Source organism: Coregonus lavaretus (assembly GCF_964263955.1).
Source record: "Coregonus lavaretus genome assembly, chromosome: 14".
NCBI lineage: Eukaryota > Metazoa > Chordata > Actinopteri > Salmoniformes > Salmonidae > Coregonus > Coregonus lavaretus.
Genome location: NC_140001.1, coordinates 35,607,598 through 35,635,056, shown reverse-complemented (window position 1 = coordinate 35,635,056; position 27,459 = coordinate 35,607,598). Strand labels below are relative to the sequence as shown.

General features: G+C 40.6%; 1 protein-coding gene across 1 annotated transcript in view; it reads right to left on the bottom strand.

Moving 5' to 3' along the window:
• Positions 1-16,929, bottom strand: part of slc4a5a (solute carrier family 4 member 5a) — a gene marked incomplete at both ends in the record, with an annotated part of 82,362 nt that extends 65,433 nt beyond the window's left edge. The window contains 2 exons of the mRNA XM_084177191.1: positions 13,763-14,002; positions 16,866-16,929. Of these exons, the coding sequence (XP_084033317.1) occupies positions 13,763-14,002; positions 16,866-16,929 (304 nt within the window). The remainder of the gene's footprint in view (positions 1-13,762; positions 14,003-16,865) is intronic.
• Positions 16,930-27,459: the final 10,530 nt, after the last annotated feature.

The window sequence follows — 27,459 nt, the reverse complement described above, 5'->3', positions numbered from 1 at the left end:
CTTAAAATAAAGTGGTGATCCTAACTGACCTAAGACAGGGAATCTTTACTAGGATTAGAAATGTCAGGAATATTGAAAAACTGAGTTTAAATGTATTTGGCTAAGGTGTATGTAAACTTCCGACTGTAGATGTTAAGTAAATTAGGATTTTTCAATGGGGGACCATATGTTGGTGATTTATCCCATGGACAGATAATGATTAAGGTTTTTTTAAAGGGATAAGTTACAGATATCACGAAAATATGTAATTGACAATATCGTCATAAGCAACACGAAATGGAATATACATTATATGAAAGAGGCGTATAAAGCATGCGATTTAATGAGCGCACAATGGCAAGGAAATATAAGTAATAAGGAGAAAAAGTCAGCTAACGAAGTTAAGTAATTGAATGGGACAACATGGGCTATCTTATGAACAAATAGCAGAAAGTAATTTGAATCTGAGGGGTGCATAATAAGTTGTAAAAATGGGTATGATAATTTGATAGAAGTTTGGATAAGAAGTTACGATATATAACAGAATTAAGTCATAGAATATCAAGGAGTGGTATGGAGATTGTGAGGATCTTTTAAAGAGTAGTGGAAACTACAGTCAGTTTTTTTTGGTTCCGCTGGGATTGTATTTGAAAAAGGTGATTTGTGTCAATTGAGAATTGATTAAAAACCACGAAGGGATTCTTGGATGTGAGTACTTAGAAGTTTCTAACGTTATATATGTATTAACTTGCTCACACAAACGTAGACGTACGTCATGGATGGGGAAATAATGAATACGTGTTTTCTAAGTTGTACCGTTGTTAGATCATGTGATAGAGATAAGGAGTGGAATTTATAGACGTAAGTTATAATATTGTAGAAAGCCAATTTAGGGTTTCCATTAAACAAATTATCAGTGTGGAGCTAAGGTGGTGAAGGGAAGGAACTTCATTTTGTATCAGATGGTAAGATGACAAACCATTGTATTTGCGCTATTTGTGGATTTATTTGTCATTTCAATGGCATAGAGTAAAATCTGGGTTTCTGAGAGTAATTCAGCTGCTGGTATGTGTTGCTTGAATGGATACTACAGAGTATTTGGTTTGGTGATGTCGAAGAGAAGGTTTGAAGCGTGCGTGGTTAAAATTGATAGACTCACTTATTTAACAGGAATAGCGAGACGATTTCGTGGTAGTCTTTTTTTGCATTGCCTACGGGTTTGCTAGATTAAACGATTTGAGAATGGTGGCGTAATGTCAATCTATAAATGGTATATTAATACTATGGATATAAATTCAATATATGCTGGTCAAATACAGCAAGTGTTTGGTATTACTTGTAGCCTACTTAGAAAGGACAGTTACCTAGATCTGCTGTATTCTAATAATGGCGGATTGGTGGTTTCAGAAGAGCTGTGGCTAAGATCTTAGAAACAAACACCAGGAATAATGAAGCAGTGTTGGAAGGAAGCAGAGTATGAAAGATAACATTGACTGAGGAATATAGCAAATTTTGGGTTGAGGTAACTACAGAAGTATTACTGACACAATATCGTAACAGATAAACTGTACCAAAATGAAGTTACTACAGCAATTTAGGATTGTTAATGTTGTTAAGTTCGTTTTTAAACCCTACGATAGAGGTAAATGCAGAACGCTGTTTGAAAATGTGTTTTATTTGGTCTACTAGTAAAAGAATGGAAGAATTTCCATGTTTTTGTCTGCGGGTGTTAGCCATTGAGGCTTGCTGAAATGTGAGAGAGCTGTAAGGGACATAATGGGTTACGTTTGGAGTACAAGGATCAATGGTTGCTGAGGAGAAGGAAGTCAAAGGGGGTTGAATGTTACCGGTGTGAAAGGGCTAGCTAGTTAGTGGTGCGAATTAGTGGCATTTAGAGTGGTGACATGGAAGTAGTTGTTTAACTTGCTTTGCAAGGACCGCAGATTTTGTGGAGCGACGGGTAATGGTGTTTTGAGGGTGATTGTTGTCGATGTGTGCAGAGGGTCCCTGGTTAAAGACCATGTTGGGAAGGAAAGCAAAACGTTTACATTGACACTATTGACCTACAGTGAGGGGAAAAAAGTATTTGATCCCCTGCTGATTTTGTACATTTGCCCACTGACAAAGACATGATCAGTCTATACTTTTAATGGTAGGTTTATTTGAACAATGAGAGACAGAATAACAACAACAAAATCCAGAAAAATGCATGTAAAAAATGTTATAAATTGATTTGCATTTTAATGAGGGAAATAAGTATTTGACCCCTCTGTAAAACATGACTTAGTACTTGGTGGCCGAACCCTTGTTGGCAATCACAGAGGTCAGACGTTTCTTGTAGTTGGCCACCAGGTTTGCACACATCTCAGGAGGGATTTTGTTCCACTACTCTTTGCAGATCTTCTCCAAGTCATTAAGGTTTTGACGTTTGGCAACTCGAACCTTCAGCTCCCTCCACAGATTTTCTATGGGATTAAGGTCTGGAGACTGGCCAGGCCACTCCTGGACCTTAATGTGCTTCTTCTTGAGCCACTCCTTTGTTGCCTTGGCCGTGTGTTTTGGCTAATTGTCATGCTGGAATACCCATCCACAACCCATTTTCAATGCCCTGGCTGAGGGAAGAAGGTTCTCACCCAAGATTTGACGGTACATGGCCCCGTCCATCATCCCTTTGATGCGGTGAAGTTGTCCTGTCCCCTTAGCAGAAAAACACCCCCAAAGCATAATGTTTCCACCTCCATGTTTGACGGTGGGGATGGTGTTATTGGGGTCATAGGCAGCATTCCTCCTCCTCCAAACACGGCGAGTTAAGTTGATACCAAAGAGCTCGATTTTGGTCTCATCTGACCACAACACTTTCACCCAGTTCTCCTCTGAATCTTTCAGATGTTCATTGGCAAACTTCAGACGGCCCTGTATATGTGCTTTCTTGAGCAGGGGACCTTGCGGGCGCTGCAGGATTTCAGTCCTTCACAGCGTAGTGTGTTACCAATTGTTTTCTTGGTGACTATGGTCCCAGCTGCCTTGAGATCATTGACAAGATCCTCCCGTGTAGTTCTGGGCTGATTCCTCACCGTTCTCATAATCATTGCAGCTCCACAAGGTGAGATCTTGCATGGAGCCCCAGGCCGAGGGAGATTGACAGTTATTTTGTGTTTCTTCCATTTGCGAATAATCGCACCAACTGTTGTCACCTTCTCACCAAGCTGCTTGGCGATGGTCTTGTAGCCCATTCCAGCCTTGTGTAGGTCTACAATCTTGTCCCTGACATCCTTGGAGAGCTCTTTGGTCTTGGCCATAGTGGAGAGTTTGGAATCTGATTGATTGATTGCTTCTGTGGACAGGTGTCTTTTATACAGGTAAGAAACTGAGATTAGGAGCACTCCCTTTAAGAGTGTGCTCCTAATCTCAGCTCGTTACCTGTATAAAAGACACCTGGGAGCGAGAGATCTTTCTGATTGAGAGGGGGTCAAATACTTATTTCCCTCATTAAAATGCATTTTTCTGGATTTCTTTGTTGTTATTCTGTCTCTCACTGTTCAAAATAACCTACCATTAAAATTATAGACTGATCATTTCTTTGTCAGTGGGCAAATGTACAAAATCAACAGGGGATCAAATACTTTTTTCCCTCACTGTATATGAGTCGAACCATGACAAGGACAGAGAGAGAGCGCTATCCCTGAATGAGGGATAACTGTCGCTAGTCAAGGTGGATATTACTTGAATTACTTTATGGGATACAAGTAAGTTAAGGTATTATCAAATGTTGTCATTTTAATTTCATTTATTATTTTGGTTTAATAAACAATGTTGTTCTTTTGTTTTGAACGCATGAATCACGATGTGAGTCATGTGTCCAAAGGGGGGAAGTACTGATGGCATGAGGATTTTTTGGTGAATTTGCATATTGTAGTAAGAATATGAGCAGTAATAATTAATGTATTATGGGTTAGATTAAATGTTTTAGGTGAATATGTATTTGTGGTATAAGGCAGGATGTAGAGGAGGCCTGTCTATGAAACTGATGACTGCAACAAGCAAGAATGTGCACTTGCTAATCTCAAGGTGGAGAGGTCAGTAATAGGTGTTGCTGGCTACCTTGATGGAGGGGAAAGTAGCAGAGACAGATTCCCAGATCTATGTATCCCAATGTAAGACTATTCTAACTCAGAGGAGGAAGATGGCATCGCCACTGCGGAGCATTGTTTTTGTGTTTGTGTCTGTGTGTTTTTGCAGTGAATCTCAACTTCCCTAGTGGTAAGATGCGAGAAGGACACACTCCACAGAGCGATGTTGATAAATGGAGAAGGACTATGCATGATCCTAGACCAGGGGTCCCCAAACTTTTTCCTGTGAGGGCCACATAACTTTTCCCTTCTCTGATGGGGGGCCGGTGTCAGTTTGTAACAGAAAAAGTGTGACGATCGTAGGGGAGCTTAAAAAATGTATTGTTTTCCAGAAAGCCACACATAACCAAATAACCCTTTCCAGGTTCTTTACAGAAAAAAAGTCAGGAAACAAATAATAACACTATTAATGAAATAAATAATAACTAAATAACCCTCTCTGAGTTCTTCACAGAAAAAACAGGAAATAAATAACACTATTTATGAAATAAATAATAACTAAATAACTCTCTCTGGGTTCTTCATAGAAAAAAAAGCCATGGAACATTAACTTTCTGTTGTGCCATGCACAATCTTAACAGATAAAAGTTCAGCTCAGTTGTCAGAGCAGAATCTCTCTGACACATATGAGCAGTCTCTTAAAGTTCTTGTGTTCCTTCCTTATAATCCTTTTGTAGGTTCCAGTAGGCTTGTAGACACCGCTGTTTGCAGCTCTCTCTCATCAACTTCCCTGTGAAAACCACAAAGGAAGCAGGTTGAGAAACTGAACTAAGTGATACAGCACCTACACAGCACAATACATTTCACTACCAGTATGGTTGTAAAGATGGATTTTATCCCAGTAGATTTTATTATGATTATATTTGTTTATGCTCAGAATGACTCATTCAAGTCAGAAAAGTGAGCTTACCTATGTATGTTCATCAGTGTGAACTGTGGGCCTGCATCTGGCTGGTGAGAAGTTGAATATCAGGTTCCATTGTAGTTACAGCCAGTCTCAAGCACTGATGCAAATGTTCATCTGTCAATCTTGATCTCATCTGAGTTTTCAGCAGTTTCATGCGAGAAAAGGTTTTCTCGCAGATATACGTGCTGCCAAAAACTGTGGACATTTTCATTGCGTGTTTTTTGATGTTTGGATATGTGTCGTTTGGGAGGGCGGCATAGAAGTCAATGAGACTGTTGGGCTTGAATGCGTCTTTCAGAACATCACAGTTCTGTAACTCAGCCAACTCAAACTGATATGAAGGCTGGGCTTCATCAATGTTGGCAACAAAGGGGTTCTGAAAAAGACGGATTTCTTTTGCATGAACATGTAGTTCACTGAATCGCACACCGAACTCCGCCTTCAGCATTTCCAGTGCTTCCACGCACTTTTCAGCTGGGAACGGGACCGCTGGGTTCTCTGTCGACAGGTTTTGGGTAGCAGGAAGATGGACGAAGTTGCGCTTTTTCACTTGTTCCAAAAGCAGCGCTAATTTCACCTCAAATGCTTTTATGTGTGAATACATGTCGCAAATGAGTTTCCCCTCGCCTTGTAGCTGCAAGTTAAGGCTGTTAAGTATTTCTGTCACGTCTGTTAAAAATGCGAGGTGCCATTTCCATTCTGGGTCGATCAGCTCTGGGACCGTTTTGTCTTTTAAATGAAGAAATGCGTTAATTTCGGGTAGCAGCTCGTAAAAACGCCTCAAAACTCTGCCTCGGCTCAGCCATCGGACCTCTGTGTAGTACAGCACATCTCCGTGCGTAGACTCCAGTTCAGACAGGAATTCTTGGAACTGCCTGTGTTTAAGTCCCTTTGCTCTGATGAAGTTTATGCACGACACCACAACCTTCATTACAGAATCCCACGTCAACACTTTGCAGCACAGTGCTTGCTGGTGAATTAGGCAGTGGACTCGTAGCGGGGCGGTGAGACCCCTTTTTTCCAACTCCCGGTTCATGCGTCCTATTAGACCGCGAGTTTCGCCCACCATGCTAGGAGCCCCGTCAGTCGTGATGCTAGCTAGCTTTGACCAGTCCAGGTCCAACTTCTCCATGGTTTGGCACACTTTGTCAAAAATATCCTCTCCCGTTGTAGTCCCTTTGAGACTTTGGAGGGCTGCCAGCTCCTCGCATATCTCAAAGTTTGCGCTAACTCCACGAATAAAAATGAGCAGTTGCGCTGTGTCTTGCACGTCCGTGCTCTCATCCAGTGCTAATGAAAAAAGGTCAAATTCTTTCGTCTTCTGCTGCAGCTGGGCATATACATTACTCCCGATTTCTTCAACGCGTCTGGTGATTGTACTCGCCGACAGACTTACGGCATTAAATGCATCTTTCTTCTCGGGACACACCTCCTCCGCGACAGCATCCATACATTTCTTAACAAACTCTCCGTCAGTGAAAGGCTTACCGCTGCTTGCTATCAGTTTAGCAACCCGAAAGCTGGCCCGAACGGATGCCTGGTTCAGCTGAGCTTGGCGTACAAATGTATTCTGCTGAGATAGTAGTCCACTTTTTAGCTTTGAGAGTTTGTCTGCTCGTATTTGGCCTTGCAAGCTATCGTACTTGTCTTTGTGACGGGATTCATAGTGTCGGCGAAGATTGTATTCTTTGAATACCGCCACCGTCTCTTGACAGATGAGACAAACAGCCTTTTCTTTGCATTGAACAAAAAAATAATCGTTTGTCCACTGCAGGTTAAATACCCTGCATTCTGAATCAATTTTTCTCTTACCTAACCTTTTCGCCATTATTCCGTTCTCTCTTTGACAGGGCCGGGCCTAGGATTTTTTTTCTGGAGGCCAAATAGGAAAAAAATCCGATAGCGTCTCTGGTATTGTTCAGAGGGCCGGGCCAAATGTGCTGACGGGCCGTATCCGGCCCGCGGGCCGTAGTTTGGTGACCACTGTCCTAGACCATACTCCCGAGTGGTGCAGTGGTATAAGGCACTGCATCGCAGTGCTAGCTGTGCCACTAGAGATCCTGGTTCAAGTCCAGGCTCTGTCGCAGCCGGCCGCGACTGGGAGACCCATGGGCGGCGCACAATTGGTCCAGCGTCGTCCAAGGTAGGGGAGGGTTTGGCCGGCAGGGATGTGGGTTCGTTTCCCACGGGGGGCCAGTATAAAAAATACAAAACAAAAAAACATGTATGCATTCACTAACTGTATGTCGCTCTGGATAAGACAAAAAAAAAAAAAAAAAAAAGGTAAAATGTAAAAGATATAGTGACGGAAGAAGATTCAGAGATAAAAGGACCATACCTGGTCGCCCAAATACATCATGTAAAACACTGTAACAGAGTACTACAAGGAACCGACGACCTAGAGATGAGGGAGTTGAGGATGCTGGAGCTGACAAGGATCAGTTGATGGAAGACGATGTCAAGGAGAATGCTACTGATGAGCTAAGTGTTCGCGCTGATTCCTCGTTAGAGGGACATACCTACATACCTCCAAGAACTTCAAGATCTTCCAGAATTTCAAGAAGCACCTTACTAGCACATCATTCAGTTCTATGTATTTGGAGGGTTTACCTAATAGAAATTGGGGAGGATATTAGAAATTGGTATTAAGAATAATTGGTAATAATTTGTCATATAGTAAATGTTTATATGGATTTCTTGGATTAGAAATGAAATCAATTAAACTGTTTTGTTTTGTCTTCTAGTGAGGTAAAAACAGATGGTGTCTTGATGCATAGCAGGGATAATTTGGCCTAGAAGGGTGTGTACCTAAATAAAAGAAACAACCTATGAACCGGCAGAATATGAATATCAGAGGCGTTGAAGATGTTTCTGTAAAGCACCACTTCTATATGCAACTTGTGTACAACAGCCAATAGAAGCTATCAATGGATTTTATCATGTTTTTATCTCAAATGAGTGGGAAAGGAGTCCACCATTGAGTGAGAATGGAGAAATATATGTTCAAAGGCAACATTTCTAATGTTGTAGGTATAATGGTTGGCAAATGGATAAGACACAATGGGGTGTAGAGATGCTGGTGACTCGGATGAGACATTGTAGTTGTGACATTGTCATGGGCAATTCATTTTGAACTATGAAGCTGTCTGTAGAACATAATGGAGAGACGCCAGAAGATTTAAGTGCTGGGAGAAAAAAGGGGTTGCTTAGCTGTGTTAATAAAAAATTTGATTTATCTAAATTTGCTAATTTGTGTAGTAGGTATATACACTGCTAAATTAATAGTATTAAGAATGCATTGAGAGGGTGATCTATATTTATTATCAGAATGAGGAAGATCATAATAGAATTATGGATATTTATACTGTATGTTAATATAAGTGTATATTCTGATAGTTGTAATGGGTGATAAAGTTGAGGGTTTTAACTTTCATTGATAAGGACCAAGTGAATTAATGAGAATTGTCATTCTAAATTTGGTTGAGTTAAGTAATTTGGTTTTGGGTTATAATTTATAAGATGACTGAGTGATTTAAGTAAATCATTAGTATGTATTTGTATAAATATTTTCAAGATGAAGGATATTGCTTCAACAATTGAGAACTGTCTTATATAGGTATTATGTTAAAACAGTGATACATTATGTTAATGTCTTAAGATACACTTATATGATTTATTTTGAGTAGACATTGTTGAATCATACTGTTTGAAACATGGAAGTTAATGCGAGGATTGTGACTGAAACGCGTTAACGTATTATCATATTAGTCATTATATACATTTGGAGTATTGGGTGGTATTGATATGGATGTTTAGAGTGGTACATATATGTTGCTAGGCAAGTACTTAACTGGTTCCTATCATGGAGTTTTGGCATTTGAGACATAGGAATGTTTATGCTATTTTCATATGATCTGATTGTGGTTGAATTTTTCAATCCTAACTAGTTCAAGGATGTACTGATTTAACAGGGAGTGAAAACAGAGTGAATACTGTATATGTCTTCTCAGGCATATTAGGAGAACAAAGTCAGAGTTGAACATGGTACCTTTTAACAATTATGGGTTTTCAAGAAATTGGGTTTGAGATGTCACTCATTAGACTATGCAATTGATAATCGCATAGCATTGGATGCTATTATAGTAGATAGAGGGGGAATGTATTTGATTAAATAGGGGATACATGTTGTACATGCTGGCCATCAAGATTAGGAAGGTCTTGGGGAATTTAACTAAAGCTATGGGAAATATTAGAGACATGCAGGAAGGCATTAAGAGTAATAATTCTTAATATATATCATCTTATTCCAGTTTAGAGTCCATTAATAATGTTGATTGAGGAATGGGGAATGTTAAGTTGGAAATGTATAACGTGGATTTTAAGGTTTACAGGATTGAAGATCTCAGTCGATCAAATAGCACCCCAAATGACCAGAGAATAGCTTGGGGTTCCTCTGAATGAACATGGATGAAGAAGACTGAAGTTATTTTTATTTAGATATATTCATTTGAATATATTGTAATATACATGCAACTTAGGAAGTGTCATGTATCTTTGTATTTTTGGGGGTGATGTCATGATGTTAAGAATGTATTTCTATGTATGTTTTTTGGTAGCATGGTTTAGACTCTGATCTAGTACATGTATATCTATACTACTGATTGTAGAACATTTTATTTTTATGAAGTTATAGGTGAATTGTTGTGGTTAAGTGATGTTAAATCTGAGTAATGTTACTTACCACAAAAGAGAGAGAGAAAAAAGGGGGATCGTTATGAGGTTTTCATAGTGTTGTGGGAACCAGGTTAAAGTTAGTAGATAAATGATTCTTGGTGCCACAGAGTCTGCATTCCATTATGTGAAGGGAGATTACTGATGTTTATATTAGAATGATTGATGGATATGATATACTGACTTGGGTAAAGGGGAATAACATCAGAGAAGGGAGTGCCCACTGATGGTTACCAGATGTGGTTGAAGAAACGTGTAACAGAGGGTATATAAATGAGAGGGTTTCTTTGTTCAGTAGTTCGGAATGGCAAGAGGCAAAGCACTGTTTTGTTTGTTTTGCGGACCATGGTACCTATTAAATATTTATATGAACTCCCCAGCTAAGTGTTAAATATCTTCTTGCATCATGAATTACTTGATACCCGAGAAACTCATCACAACAAACAGTTACTGTAGTTCATTTTTGTTTTGGAAAAATATGTAAAACTAACCCAGGAATAGATCTTGAGCCATATGATGTAGGACCCTATACAATCGTTTGTATTTTTTGCGTTATTCCATTTTCTCAGTTTTTGTTTTTCCAGGTTTCAGATTTTCCATGTTTTTCAGGTTTTCACTCTCAAAATCACACTTTCTGAAAAGAAAAACAACTCATGTGGAGGTTCTAAGTCCACAACTATAATGAAACCACATCAGGAGTTTTTTTTAGCTCTGGGAAAAATCTCAGAAACACTCTGGGTGTACATACCTTTTAATTTAGGTGCCACCAGCAAGAGCCTTGCTTGGTTAACGGTGTTTCTGAAGCACACATGTGATTGCAGAGTTTGCTGAACAAATCACCACTGGATTGATGCAAATAATCATGATATCATCGGGCCAGGTATGCATAGACTACTTTGTAGCTAACATTTAATTGAGAAGGTTTTTGGGAAAGCCTTTCATCTACCAGAAGACGTTGTCATTAGCATCATCGCTAACGGATACATACTGTAGTGGTCGTCAAACGCTCACACACAGACAGGGCATTCCCACGCTGTTGCCTCTTCAGACAGTAAAAGGAAAATACGAATCACTTATGCATTTTGTTCATTCATGTCTTATCATCTTGGGCAAATTAATTAATGTTCTAATAAATTCAAAACGTTTAGCTGATTACCTACTAAGTTCAATACATTTTGGCTGCTACTGGTTCCCAAACTGGAGATTTAAACAATGATAGAGGATCCTCCAATTCTGGTTTATCGACCCCACCACTCGCCATCATACAGAACTAGTTCCCTGGCTGCACCTCACAAAAGGATAGTTTGAAATGTGCCAATTAAGATTATAATTTTGATTACAACGTGTGCATAGGCGTGTGCATTACAATGTGTGCATAGGCTCTAGCCTACAATGTTTTTTTATGTGTTCGTTTGGGTTCACAGTGCACACAGAACCGAGGTCGAATATGTGTACCGTTACACTCCTATTCAGCACAGTACAGTACTGTACAGTAGAGCACACTAGAGTTGAGTACACAAGTACTGTATTGTACTGTACTGAACTCTACTGTACTCTACTGCACTGAACTCTACTGTAGTGTACTGTACTGTAGTCTACTGTACTGAACTGAACTCTACTATACTCTTCTATGCTGTACTTTGATGTCCAAACTTGTGAAACATACATGTCTATGATTGGTTCAGATTTGGTCCAGTCCGGACCAACCAAATTGGGTCTTGTTCGGGGGCAGAGCTCATTAAAATAATAGCCAGTGTGTAGAATAATATCAAAACATGCATATTTATACCTTTGTGTGCCTACCGATTTAAGATACATCACCCTGAAGAGAATGATATTCATATCCATAATTTATGCATTTCTGTGAAGTACAGATCAGGGACCCATGATGAAATTCCGTTACCTCAATTCCATTACCGGGTGTAAATCTTACTTTGCATCTGCACAGTTCTTCCAATAAATGTTTGGCATACATTTTAAGTGAAAAATCTGAGTCTCAGCGCAATTCCATTATCATGGAATTGCCCATAAATATACATCATTGGCAGTGGCGACCCATCATTCAGGGCAGGTGGGGCAAACATAGTCTCTTTTTTGCTTTGTTGATTAAGGCAGCTCGAAAGTGCAGGTGTTTCATTCTAGCTTAGTGCTTTCTGTGGTGGTGGGGCAGCCAGCGTAGGGGTTGGTAATGTTCTCTAGTTGCGCCGTAATTGGCTCAGTGTTCTGTCACTCATGGGGACACTATGTCACCGTAAATTCTCCAGGGAGTGGTCAAAAATTCAAGACCCTTGGGTGCTGCCAGAGATTTACATTAGAAGTGCCCATCCAAGAAGGCTCAAGGTCATTGGCCACAGATAAAATGACGTCAAATGACGTTATATCTACCGTAGCTTTGATTGGACTGATCATGTCAACATCATACTTTCAAAATCTTAGCTAGCACGATAGACAATCTTCTGGCAAATCCTTTTCAATCCTTGTCATATGAAGAGAAAATATAGATAAAACGTATCAGTGCTCATCAGCCATTGGACTTAAACATTACACGACATGTTGGAAATTGCAAATTCAACAATGAGTGGTTTGGAAGGAATCAGTGGCTAATGCAAGCATTGCAAAGCAATCACTAGCCTGCTATTCAGTGGAGTGGCTGTGTGGTCCCAAGTCTGTGATTAAGGGTCTCTTTTCCAAGCTTAAAATTATAAACATTCAACATTGGCCATGCTGTCAATGAAGCATGCTTTGCATACTTTGTGCTGCGCTCAAAACAACTGTTAACTTGGAACTGTGAAATCTGACTTTCAAAACAACTGGGAACTCTGAAAAAAACTAGCTACGACTGGGAAAATACGTTTTGAATGGTCATCCAACTCGGAATTCCAAGTCGGGAACTCAGGCCTCTTTCTAGAGCTCCGACTTGAAGACCAATGACGTCATGATTCAACCTTGTTTTTATCAGAGTTCACAGTTGTCTTGAAAGCACCATAAATCCAGAGAATGCCATGCTTTGATGACAAAATTTGCCTACAAGAAGGACCGCCGCGCAACCTTCCTGTTCAAGTGGGCACAGCACAACAAGGTGACTCCGGAAATGTCTTGTATGCTGCTGCATAAATGATGTAATACGCCAGGGAGATATGTATACTGTAGCTAAGAAAGTAATACTAAGTGTATGATGTGTAGTAAGCTGTTAGTAGCCCATGTGCCTCACCTTAATAATATGGTCCCTTTCCCCCTTATAACTTAGCATACTGTTCTGACTTGGTGGTGCACGTGTAGCCTATAGCCCGTTTTAGATAAATGTCATCATTGAATACTTTCATTTCACACTTATATGCCCCCTTTATTTATTCTACGGTTCTGACTTAGTTTACAGGGAGAATACTGTAAGAACAGCCCATGTTCTGAATTCTATCGCTGTACATTTCAAAAGTGATGAACAAATAGTTATATTGACTACGTCCGTCTTAGCTTGCTCATTAATGTCTTAATCAAAATTACAGATTGCCTCTTATCTGCTCATCGTTCCCTTATGCCATAGTTTGTACATCCCAGTTGTCAGTAGAAACCACATTTGTTTAAGCAAGTCAGCCATGTCAGCTATGTTTTTTGAAGGCACTAAATGAGGCTGAATGAACTGTTTCGCTGCCAGACAAGGCTCCGCTGATAGCCAGGTGTAGCAGTGGTAAGGATTCACTCCAAGGTGCTGAAAAGAAAGCTCTGCTGTTGGAAAGCTTCATGTAGGCCCTGACAGTTTGTGGGCACCGTTTGTCACCGTTATAGTGCAATTAATGTATTGTTTAGTGTTGTGTTGGGTTGTGTAGTGGCTTTGCTGGCATGCATTTAAAAAAATAATGTTGAGTTTGCCCCACCAAGATTTACATGCTAAAATCGCCACTGATCATTGGTTGTTATGGTGCATAGGCATTGGAGTGTAATGTGATTGTGGCCCTGGTCAAAATAAGTGCACTACATAGCGAATAGGGTGCCATTTGGGACGCAGACCATGACTTACCTGTGCAGTTGATGTCTTGAGGGACTTGGATGCCGTGTGGGTCCCCAAGTCCCTCCTCTATGTCTATATCTCTGTATCTGTCCCTGTCATCATGCTCGTGGTCATGGTGTCTGTGGTGGTCATAGTGACTGTCCCCCCTCTCCATGTTCCCCGCCTCACGGCCCCCTGCAGAACTTATTCGCCGGCGCTTCCGTCTGTACCCACGAGGCACCGGGACACCGATGTAGATGTTCTGCTGGTCTGTGGACGAACAGTAATGCAAAGTTATGTTAACATCAAAGTTGGGTATTGGGACACCAAAGCAGATGGACTAATGGTCTGGAAACAAACTGTATTAAAGTCACTGAGGGAAATGTACTGTAAAACATGAAAAATCCATCAAACAAGGCCTAATAACAGTTGTACTGTACAATACCTAGAAAAGCCAAGCAACAACCTTGACAGACACACACAATGACTGAGTCCCATCACATCATTCATTAACCCCTGGTACACAAAGGAACATTTCTATAAATGTTCAATCATTGAAACAAACAATGAATAACTGATGATACAGTGTTCATGTCTGTTTCCCTCATGAATAAACCACTCATTTATTTATATCATGAATGACAAATCAAATGCATTGTTATTAATTATTTGCATTCTATAAAAGATTCTTCTTCTTCTGCACATTAATTGTGCAAGTTCTCCCACTTAAAAAGATGAGAGAGGCCTGTAATTTTCATCATAGGTACACGTAAACTATGACAGACAAAATGAGAAAAAATAAATCCAGAAAATCACATTGTATGATTTTTAATGAAGTTATTTGCAAATGATGGTGGAAAATAAGTATTTGTTCAATAACAAAAGTTTCTCAATACTTTGTTATATACCCTTTGTTGGCAATGACACAGGTCAAACATTTTCTGTAAGTCTTCACAAGGTTTTCACACACTGTTGCTGGTATTTTGGCCCATTCCTCCATGCAGATCTCCTCTAGAGCAGTGATGTTTTGGGGCTGTTGCTGGGCAACACAGACTTTCAACTCCCTCCAAAGATTTTCTATGGGGTTGAGATCTGGAGACTGGCTAGGCCACTCCAGGACCTTGAAATGCTTCTTACGAAGCCACTCCTTCGTTGCCCGGGCGGTGTGTTTGGGATCATTGTCATGCTGAAAGACCCAGCCACGTTTCATCTTCAATGCCCTTGCTGATGGAAGGAGGTTTTCACTCAAAATCTCACGATACATGGCCCCATTCATTCTTTCCTTTACACGGATCAGTCGTCCTGGTCCCTTTGCAGAAAAACAGCCCCAAAGCATGATGTTTCCACCCCCATGCTTCACAGTAGGTATGGCGTTCTTTGGATGCAACTCAGCATTCTTTGTCCTCCAAACACGACGAGTTGAGTTTTTACCAAAAAGTTATATTTTGGTTTCATCTGACCATATGACATTCTCCCAATCCTCTTCTGGATCATCCAAATGCACTCTAGCAAACTTCAGACGGGCCTGGACATGTACTGGCTTAAGCAGGGGGACACGTCTGGCACTGCAGGATTTGAGTCCCTGGCGGCGTAGTGTGTTACTGATGGTAGGCTTTGTTACTTTGGTCCCAGCTCTCTGCAGGTCATTCACTAGGTCCCCCCATGTGGTTCTGGGATTTTTGCTCACCGTTCTTGTGATCATTTTGACCCCACAGGGTGAGATCTTGCGTGGAGCCCCAGATCGAGGAAGATTATCAGTGGTCTTGTATGTCTTCCATTTCCTAATAATTGCTCCCACAGTTGATTTCTTCAAACCAAGCTGCTTACCTATTGCAGATTCAGTCTTCCCAGCCTGGTGCAGGTCTACAATTTTGTTTATGGTGTCCTTTGACAGCTCTTTGGTCTTGGCCATAGTGGAGTTTGGAGTGTGACTGTTTGAGGTTGTGGACAGGTGTCTTTTATACTGATAACAAGTTCAAACAGGTGCCATTAATACAGGTAATGAGTGGAGGACAGAGGAGCCTCTTAAGGAAGAAGTTACAGGTCTGTGAGAGCCAGAAATCTTGCTTGTTTGTAGGTGACCAAATACTTATTTTCCACCATAATTTGCAAATAAATTCATTAAAAATCCTACAATGTGATTTTCTGGATTTTTCTTTCTCAATTTGTCTGTCATAGTTGACGTGTACCTATGAAGAATTACAGGCCTCTCTCATCATTTTAAGTGGGAGAACTTGCACAATTGGTGGCTGACTAAATACTTTTTTTTCCCCACTGTACTTTGTCATGTTTCCCTGTCAGCTACAAACAACAAGAACCATGGCAACTTTTGTGTTGTTGTATATTACTTTGATACCGACTGTACTGTAGCTTTCCAATGGGCTCCTTTTTGAATATCAGTGCATGATCAAGTTCATTTGAGGCAACAACTACAGTAAAACATTATTGGCAAAATAATGTGTTGAAATAATTGAATATTATTTACCTAAAGGAGCCCGGAAGCTTGCCAAAAATGATCCTAGCATGCGAAGCCTAGTACTAACTAACTCTGTGACATCCTCCTCAGTGCAAAGCTAAATACAGAGAAATCATTGCTGGAACAACACACATCCCTGCTGGCAAATGGATAGATAGGGGCCTGCTCAGGACATAGTGATCCAAACTGAAAGTACATGCAAACACACACACGTTTACACAAACGCATGCACGCACACACACAGACGCAAACACACAGACACACACATGCAAACCCATGTTTGCATATAAAATGGTATCCAATGCCCATCACATGTTGATCTTTAATCTTTGTTACTGCCAATTATCATCACATAGAACATAATTAATCCTTCAATAGATAAATTGCACATTTACACAAATGACTAGATCTAATAAATATACATTAGATATTTAAATACAATAAAATGATGAATGCTACGCAATTAAAAACAAATTATAACTGATCTGAACTGTCTTGTCGATTATTTTAAGACATCTCTCATGTCTTCTTGTAAGCAAGAAAAAGTTTGACCTGTTCCATCATGATAGGCCTATATTACATATACAAAATGTTTGTTTTAATGAGGAACAGTATTTTTAGATTAGGTGAAAGCCTGATGTACTGTATCTCACTCACCCTCCTCCTCATATCGATGGTGAATGCCCCCCATACCCCGGTCTACCATTCGCTCATGGTCCATCCTGGAAGAAAAACAAGATGAAGGGAAGGACGTGCAAAATAACAGTGTATATTAAGCACAGCTTACACAACCATTATGTTAAAAAATATATATATATACAGTACCAGTCAAAAGTTTGGACACACCTACTCATTCCAGGGTTTTTCTTTATTTGTACTATATTTTACATTGTAGAATAATAGTGAAGACATCAAAACTATGAAATAACACATATGGAATCATGTAGTAACCAAAAAAGTGTTAAACAAATCAAAATATATTTTATATTTGAGATTCTTCAAAGTAGCCACCCTTTGCCTTGATGACAGCTTTGCACACTATTGGCAGAAAATGACCTCAGTCATCATTCGCCATTCAGCTCCTATTGGGCAAAACATAACCCAAAACAAACTGCAAATGCATCCAACAAGTTTTTAAAGCTTAATGTAGTCATTGCATGCTAGGGATATAGGACCAAATACATTTTCTAAACAGTAAAACAGATATGTATGAAAATACACTCAAATAAAATGTGACATTCTGTACTGTTACCTCACATTAAACATTTCATCTCAAATCCAAAATTCTGGAGTATAGAGACAAATTAAAAAATATATTTTCACTGTCCAAATACATATGGAGGGGAGTGTAGATACTGTATATGTAGAAGAGTGTCCGGTTGTGACTGACTATATACTACTATTGTGTGTGTGTGTGTGTGTGTGTGTCCGTGTGTGTGTGTCCGTGTGTGTGTGTGTGTCTGTGTGTCTGTCTGTGCGTGCGTGCGTGCATGTGTGTGTGAGAGAGAGAGACCCAGCTGAAACCTCTGCATTGACTGCTGATGATCACAGATCAATGAGGAAATAATTAAATGGGAGGCTAACTCAATGGAAAGATGCATAATTAAAACAGATAAGCAGAGTACTTCAGCACATTAGATTTTTACATACCACTAGATATGGGGTCAACTGGGAAAGCCATTCGCAATACTTAGGCTACTCATGTTACTGTGGCTTACTTTTCCCAAAGAACACATCATCATGATGCCACATCATCATGATGATGCGTTTTGCATTATCATGATGATGTGGCAAGTTACAATTAGCTTTTTTAAAGTCTTATATCTTAAACTTGATTGCTGACATTTTGGGACTGTATCAACAGTGGACTAATGAAAAAAATTCCCAAAGATAATTTTTGAGTGGATTATTCTTTTAACAGGCAGAGTGGGGAATAGCTTTGAGGCTTTGTCGAGGCTGTGTTGAGTTTGTGTGGCTCTTGTTCGTGCTGGCTTCCTGTGTGTAATTAGTCCTGTCACATCACTGTCCTTCACACCCAGTGGGCAGGCTGAGTGGGACCTGCAGGCCGTCACCTCTCTGCTCTACCAGCATGATCGATGGGCCTGCAAATGCACTTAATGTGGACATGCAGCCACACTGATAGATACCAAAAATAGGTCTCTGGGCCTCTCTCTCACTCACCCTCTCTATGCCCCCCCTTCTCTCTCTGTTCCTCTCTCGATCCCTCTGGCTCTCTTTCCCTTTATCTCTCTATCTTGCGCTCTGCCCCCCCCCCCCCCCCCCCCCTCTCTCTATCTCTCTCTCTATCGCTCTCTGTCTATCTTTGTCTCTCTATCGTTCCCTCTGTCGCTCCCCCTCAATACACGTGCACTACACACACACAACAGTCCTGTCACACAGTTTCTCCCCCTCCTATCTCACCCCACCTCTCTCTGATGTACATTCAATTGTTACATCTGCCTAACATATTACAATGTTTGTTGCTGAAACAATCACAAGCCTATCACCCAAAAAAGGCCTCCCCTCTGAGTTTTAAGTATCATGAGAAGTGCTTACAATATTAAAATAAAAGTATAATGAGAAGTGCTTACAATATTAAAATAAATAAATTCTGCTTCCTAAGGCCTGTTCAGTAATTGAGATGAAAATGGTTTTTAATACATTCTTCATCAGTTAGCAGCAATGCTATTCCATTAAACCAAATTGCTTTAGAAGTTTTGCTTTTAAACAATTTTCTGTTCAAACATTATTTCACAAAGAACATTAAAAAGATATGAGCCATTGACAGACGTCAGTATATATATATATGGTGGAATATCAAAGTCTACAAGTAAAACATATTTCCCAAATTCATTTAATAAATCATCAAGTTTCAACAATTTATACAGACTTCAGGAAATCATGACTTGTCTATATTTCAGTAAGTAGTTGACAGTGTGAGTTGCGTTTGTTTCTATATGCCATCTCCAGCAAGGGAGTCTTGATTCTGCAAATGGAAGCATACTAAACTACACCTGGAGGACAGGTTAATATATATAAAATAAGATGTCTTACCTGGCGTAGTTTCCTGGCCTGAAATGAGCAAATGGAGAGAGAGAGGTCTTTTGTTAATTGCAGGGATGCATCAATGATAAAATAGCCTATCACTGGAGATCTAATTAACTATTGACAACACCAAACCAAACAATGGGGAAAAGTTGTTCTCAGTTCGCAACCTCTCTCTCTCTCTCTGACCCTCTCGCTCTTCCTAACCCCCTCTCTCTCTTTCAAATCTTGCCCTCTCTCCCTCTGATGGCTCAATAACAGGACAACTGGGATTGGGGCTGGGCTACAGGCTGTTTTGGGTGGTGGTGGGGTTGACTGATCAACCTTCATGTGTTATATGACTATCCTACATGTGACCATGGGAATTTCTTCACTCACTCACATACTGTACCTTTTAGCTGACCAGGGCATAACATACAGTGCCTTCGGAAAGTATTCAGATCTCTTGACTTTTTCCACATTTTGTTACGTTACAGCCTTATTCTAAAATTGATTAAATAAAAAATATATTTATTTGTAATAAATGTGCAAATAATCCTGCTTTTGCTTTGTCATTATGGGGTATTGTGTGTAGATTGATGAGGGGAAAAAATAATTTAAGCAATTTTAGAATAAGGCTGTAACGTAACAAAATTTGTAAAAAGTCAAGGGGTTTGAATACTTTCCGAATGCACTGTATGTGTATCGTCAGTTATAAATTTATAACATTTAATTGAACACTGGATGCCAATTCCACCATCAATGATCGAGATGTACAGTGGGGAAAAAAAGTATTTAGTCAGCCACCAATTGTGCAAGTTCTCCCACTTAAAAAGATGAGAGAGGCCTGTAATTTTCATCATAGGTACACGTCAACTATGACAGACAAATTGAGAAAATAAAATCCAGAAAATCACATTGTAGGATTTTTAATGAATTTATTTGCAAATTATGGTGGAAAATAAGTATTTGGTCACCTACAAACAAGCAAGATTTCTGGCTCTCACAGACCTGTAACTTCTTCTTTAAGAGGCTCCTCTGTCCTCCACTCGTTACCTGTATGAATGGCACCTGTTTGAACTTGTTATCAGTATAAAAGACACCTGTCCACAACCTCAAACAGTCACACTCCAAACTCCACTATGGCCAAGACCAAAGAGCTGTCAAAGGACACCAGAAACAAAAGTGTAGACCTGCACCAGGCTGGGAAGACGGAATCTGCAATAGGTAAGCAGCTTGGTTTGAAGAAATCAACTGTGGGAGCAATTATTAGGAAATGGAAGACATACAAGACCACTGATAATCTCCCTCGATCTGGGGCTCCACGCAAGATCTCACCACCGTGGGGTCAAAATGATCACAAGAACGGTGAGCAAAAATCCCAGAACCACACGGGGGGACCTAGTGAATGACCTGCAGAGAGCTGGGACCAAAGTAACAAAGCCTACCATCAGTAACACACTACGCCGCCAGGGACTCAAATCCTGCAGTGCTAGACGTGTCCCCCTGCTTAAGCCAGTACATGTCCAGGCCCGTCTGAAGTTTGCTAGAGTGCATCCAGAAGAGGATTGGGAGAATGTCATATGGTCAGATGAAACCAAAATATAACTTTTTGGTAAAAACTCAACTCGTTGTGTTTGGAGGACAAAGAATGCTGAGTTGCATCCAAAGAACGCCATACCTACTGTGAAACATGGGAGTGAAAACATCATACTTTGGGGCTGTTTTTCTGCAAAGGGACCAGGACGACTGATCCGTGTAAAGGAAAGAATGAATGGGGCCATGTATCGTCATATTTTGAGTGAAAACCTCCTTCCATCAGCAAGGGCATTGAAGATGAAACGTGGCTGGGTCTTTCAGTATGACAATGATCCCAAACACACCGCCCGGGCAACGAAGGAGTGTTTTCGTAAGAAGCATTTCAAGGTCCTGGAGTCTCCAGATCTCAACCCCATAGAACATCTTTGGAGGGAGTTGAAAGTCTGTGTTGCCCAGCGACAGCCCCAAAACATCACTGCTCTAGAGGAGATCTGCATGGAGGAATGGGCCAAAATACCAGCAACAGTGTGTGAAAACCTTGTGAAGACTTACAGAAAACGTTTGACCTGTGTCATTGCCAACAAAGGGTATATAACAAAGTATTGAGAAACTTTTGTTATTGACCAAATACTTATTTTCCACAATAATTTGCAAATAAATTCATTAAAAATCCTACAATATGATTTTCTGGATTTTTTTCCTCATTTTGTCTGTCATAGTTGACGTGTACCTATGATGAAAATTACAGGCCTCTCTCATCATTTTAAGTGGGAGAACTTGCACAATTGGTGGCTGACTAAATACTTTTTTCCCCCACTGTACTTCTATCGAACACTAATTGCCCTCGGGCCACACACACACAAACCATCAGTTATAAAAAATTTTAAAAATATTGCTTTTATTTAGCACTTTTCATTACAAGTAGATTTTCAAAGTCACTTTAAAAACAAAATCACCAAAACTATTTGACAAAACAAACATAGGGATCTGGCAATTTTTGGTCTTCCACAGCTTTGGATGATGAGAGTAGGCAGCATAGATGGTACAGCCAGGCAGGGAGGTAGAGATATCTGACAGACAGGCCACGGAGCTCTTCGTCGGGCATCTCGTCGTCTTCGATAGTCACAGCTCCTCCTCCTCCGTAGGTAGGCTGGATCGTCACTACTGAAATGTAGCCCCCACCTGTGTGATGCTCCTGTGACTGTAAAAGTGGCAGTAAGACCACCGCACCTCAGCAGTTGGTCCAGAAAAGCCCCCTACGAAGCCAGCCTCTGCATCCCCTCACACCACAGTCCACTTCCCTCTAGGTACTGGGGCAGCTGGCCAAAAGCCGATGCTGTTGATCTGGTGTTGCTGCATCATTCAAATCATATAAGCCAAATATCAGTCCTGCAATTCCATGAGTCACCACCATTTCAGTAAATCTATCAAGAAGTTATCAAAAACAAAAAACAAAAATGCTATAAAAAAACAATTTAATATTTGCAGAGCTTTCTGCCTAGGCTACCTCACAGCACTATGGCAACCATATCATCATTAAACTAAGGTAGTCCAATGTTTTTGATTCAATTATAGCGAATTAGCCTAATAGCCTACTTCATGTTAACTTTTATGATATCCTCCCCACATCAGGAGGTTGAAACAACATTGTCAGAATGTTGTCTATGGATGGGTTAACCCATGACAGCTTTTTGTAATTCAGAAAAATCTATACTACATGACAGAGGGAGGGAGAGCGTTATGGCTGGACTGGGTGCACTGAACTACTCACCTATCATCTACTGTAGTACATGATGTCAATACAGGATTCCAACTTCACCCAGTACATCCTTATTGATTGCTCATGCATTCTCACTGTAGTAGTGCTGAGTGGTTAGTGCTTGTTGAGGTCGGTTTTATTTCTAAAATTAATCACGGTTTTCGATTTTGGTTTCTATAATTTTTTTAAACATTAAATGCACTATGCATTATGTGGGTTAAATGCTGTAACACAGAATAAAACAATTAATCAAAGTCCCATCATGGTAGTGACTACCCATTACTGCTTATCACTTATTAACCATCATTTATTCGCATTACTTTAATAAAATATTTCAGTTGTGTGTATTACATTTGTTTTATTTGATGACTTTATCATTTCATTCCTAGTCATCACATCTCTATACTGACCTACAAAGGCAAAACGCAGTAACTACGGCAACAGTGAAACGGAGGAAAATTGCTTTGTTTTTGCTAGCCAGACAAATATATTGTAGGTAGATAAGTGATAATGTACTGATGTATCATTTTATTATGAAGAAATGTTTATGCATATCAACCATGACCACTGATTTTTGTACACACCACTGTATCCCAATTAATATGGTAATGAGAGCTAGATTTTTCTTAATGCCTTGTCTAGGATATAAACTCAGCAAAAAAAGGAACGTCCTCACTGTCAACTGCGTTTAATTTCAGCAAACTTAACGTGTAAATATTTGTATGAACATAACAAGATTCAACAACTGAGACATAAACTGAACAAGTTCCACAGACATGTGACTAACAGAAATGGAATAATGTGTCCCTGAACAAAGGATGGGGGGGGGGTCAAAATCAAAAGCAACAGTCAGTATTTGGTGTGGCCACCAGCTGCACCACCAGCTGCATTAAGTACTGCAGTGCATCTCCTCCTCATGGACTGCACCAGATTTGCCAGTTCTTGCTGTGAGATGTTAACCCACTCTTCCACCAAGGCACCTGCAAGTTCCAGGACATTTCTGGGGGGAATGGCCCTAGCCCTCACCCTCCGATCCAACAGGTCCCAGGCGTGCTCAATGGGATTGAGATCCGGGCTCGTCGCTGGCTATGGCAGAACCGACATTCCTGTCTTGCAGGAAATCACGCACAGAACGAGCAGTGTGGCTGGTGGCTTTGTCATTGTTACGAATCCCGTGGCTTTAAAAGGGTGGATGGAAAAGAGATCCGTAACATAACTCATGCGAATTAGAATATTGACGAGGAACAGTGAGAACAAAATACACCGACAACCAAATGCTACCGTCAAACACAAAAGTATTATAAACACACGGAAAACGGTTTGGGGAAAAGGGGCTGAGCTGGACCCAAGGAATGAAACAATAAAGTACAAAAAAACTAAACTAATCTTGCCTGCCTCAAGAACCGCTAAGCTTACTGCTGACCATACAAAAAATACAGTGTGTGTTACGCTCAGGTCTAACTAGTGTTTTTAGACAAGGTTTTCCTACGGGTAGTGTATGCCCAAGGGCGACTTGCTAAACCCCCCTTTTCCCAGGCACAAACAAACATAGGTCCAATATGGACTAGACAGCAAACGAGTGAGTACACAAAAACAAGACACCACAGTATCCATACTCACAATGAAAAAGAGTCTCTGTCAGAAAACATAACTGACTGGCTTTTAAAACCAGGGGATTTGATATGGTAAGAAAAAACCAGAAACAGGTGGTGCAATACAGAGGAGTGTCCACTGATTGGTCCACCTCAGCAATCAGCAGACGAATGGATGTCGGACAGGTGGGACACACCAACGACCACCAATCAGGAAAACAAGGGACACCTGTGATTAGGGCAGAAGGAGAGGATAAAACAAAAACAGGATATCTACAGTGGGGGAAAAAAGTATTTAGTCAGCCACCAATTGTGCAAGTTCTCCCACTTAAAAAGATGAGAGAGGCCTGTAATTTTCATCATAGGTATATGTCAACTATGACAGAAAATTGAGAAAAAAAAATCCAGAAAATCACATTGTAGGATTTATTATGAATTTATTTGCAAATTATGGTGGAAAATAAGTATTTGGTCACCTACCAACAAGCAAGATTTCTGGCTCTCACATACCTGTAACTTCTTCTTTAAGAGGCTCCTCTGTCCTCCACTCGTTACCTGTATTAATGGCACCTGTTTGAACTTGTTATCAGTATAAAAGACACCTGTCCACAACCTCAAACAGTCACACTCCAAACTCCACTATGGCCAAGACCAAAGAGCTGTCAAAGGACACCAGAAACAAAATTGTAGACCTGCACCAGGCTGGGAAGACCGAATCTGCAATAGGTAAGCAGCTTGGTTTGAAAAAATCAACTGTGGGAGCAATTATTAGGAAATGGAAGACATACAAGACCACTGATAATCTTTGTCGATCTGGGGCTCCATGCAAGATCTCACCCTGTGGGGTCAAAATGATCACAAAAACGGTGAGCAAAAATCCCAGAACCACACGGGGGGACCTAGTGAATGACCTGCAGAGAGCTGGGACCAAAGTAACAAAGCCTACCATCAGTAACACACTACGCCGCCAGGGACTCAAATCCTGCAGTGCCAGACGTGTCCCCCTGCTTAAGCCAGAACATGTCCATGCCCGTCTGAAGTTTGCTAGAGTGCATTTGGATGATCCAGAAGAGGATTGGGAGAATGTCATATGGTCAGATGAAACCAAAATAGAACTTTTTGGTAAAAACTCAACTCGTCGTGTTTGGAGGACAAAGAATGCTGAGTTGCATCCAAAGAACACCATACCTACTGTGAAGCATGGGGGTGAAAACATCATGCTTTGGGGCTGTTTTTTCTGCAAAGGGACTAGGACGACTGATCCGTGTAAAGGAAAGAATGAATGGGGCCATGTATCGTGAGATTTTGAGTGAAAACCTCCTTCCATTAGCAAGGGCATTGAAGATGAAACGTGGCTGGGTCTTTCAGCATGACAATGATCCCAAACACACCGCCCGGGCAACGAAGGAGTGGCTTCGTAAGAAGCATTTCAAGGTCCTGGAGTGGCCTAGCCAGTCTCCAGATCTCAACCCCATAGAAAATCTTTGGAGGGAGTTGCAAGTCCGTGTTGCCCAGCGACAGCCCCAAAACATCACTGCTCTAGAGGAGATCTGCATGGAGGAATGGGCCAAAATACTAGCAACAGTGTGTGAAAACCTTGTGAAGACTTACAGAAAACGTTTGACCTGTGTCATTGCCAACAAAGGGTATATAACAAAGTATTGAGAAACTTTTGTTATTGACCAAATACTTATTTTCCACCATAATTTGCAAATAAATTCATTAAAAATCCTACAATGTGATTTTCTGGATTTTTTTCTTCTCATTTTGTCTGTCATAGTTGACGTGTACCTATGATGAAAATTACAGGCCTCTCTCATCTTTTTAAGTGGGAGAACTTGCACAATTGGTGGCTGACTAAATACTTTTTTCCCCCACTGTATATCCGTAACACTCCCACCCTTAAAAAGAGCAAACCTACAATGGTTTGCGACTCATGTACTATCACCACACACAAAACAAATTCAAAGAGCAAAAACATCCTCATTGGATAGAAAATAAATCCTATATCTCTAAACCCGAGACAAAGCATCTGCCATCACATTATCCGAACCCTTTTTATGGTGGATCTCCAAATTATAATTTTGCACCACAAGTGCCCAACGCACAAGGCGTTGGTTCTGGTTGTACATACGGTGGAGAAAAACTAAGGGATTATGGTCAGTATACACTGTCACTGGTAGTGCATTGGAACCAACATAGACTTCGAAGTACTGCAGAGCTAACAACAAAGCTAGAGCTTCTTGTTCAGTGGTTGAATAGTTAGTTTGACATTTGTTAGATTTCCGCGAAAAATAACAGACAGGAAGGTCCACTCGACTCTGGTCCGGCTGCAGTAGAACAGCACCAGCACCTCTGGCACTAGCATCTACCTCAAGTTTAAACGGCCGTTCAAAATCTGGAGCAGCAAGAACAGGGATACTACATAAGAGTGCTTTAGCAGTGTTGAAAGCAGTGTGACAATCTGCAGACCATACACATTTTCTCACAGGACTGAGCAAATCCGTTAATGGAGCAACTACCGCAGAGACATTTTTACAGACACTACGGTAGTAGCCAACCATCCCTAAAAAGCGGCGTAGCTCTCTTCTGGTAGTAGGTGCGGGAAATGCAGTTATAGCCGAGACCTTGGCATCAACATGGCGCACCTGACCATGGCCGACCTGTTTACCGAGATAAGTAACAGTGGCCTTCCCAAACTCGCACTTTACTAAGTTCAGGGTTAGAGAAGTGGCTGCTAGACGTTCACACACTACCCTTAGAGTATTAATATGATCTGACCACTCAGTTGAATAAATTACCAGATCATCAAGGTAGGCACTACAATTAGGAACTCCAGCCAATACTGTGTTAACCAGGCGTTGGAAAGTGGCTGGTGCGTTCCCCATCCCAAATGCCATGACATAAATATTGTAGGAAGTGGTCTGGGGTCACAAAGACAGAGATGTCGGAGGCACGTGAGGTTAACCTTTTAGAAGATCTAGTTTGGTTACATAAGTAGCAGCACCCACAGTGTCAATACAGTCATCCAGTCTGGGTAACGGGAACGAGTCAGGCACTGTGACAGAATTTTCCTTTCGATAGTCTGTACATAACTTGGATGTCCCATCAGGTTTGGAAACCAGAATGCACGGAGAACTCCAAGGACTTGAACTTGGCATAGCCAGGTTATTCTCCAGCAAATAACCGACCTCATCCCTCATTATCTTTCTTTTAGAGACGTTGACACGATAAGCATGTTGCTTGATAGGTGCAGCGTTTCCAACATTAATGTCATGTTCTAACATATTTGTGCATGTAGGAACATCATTAAAAAGACATGGAAAGCTGTGTAATA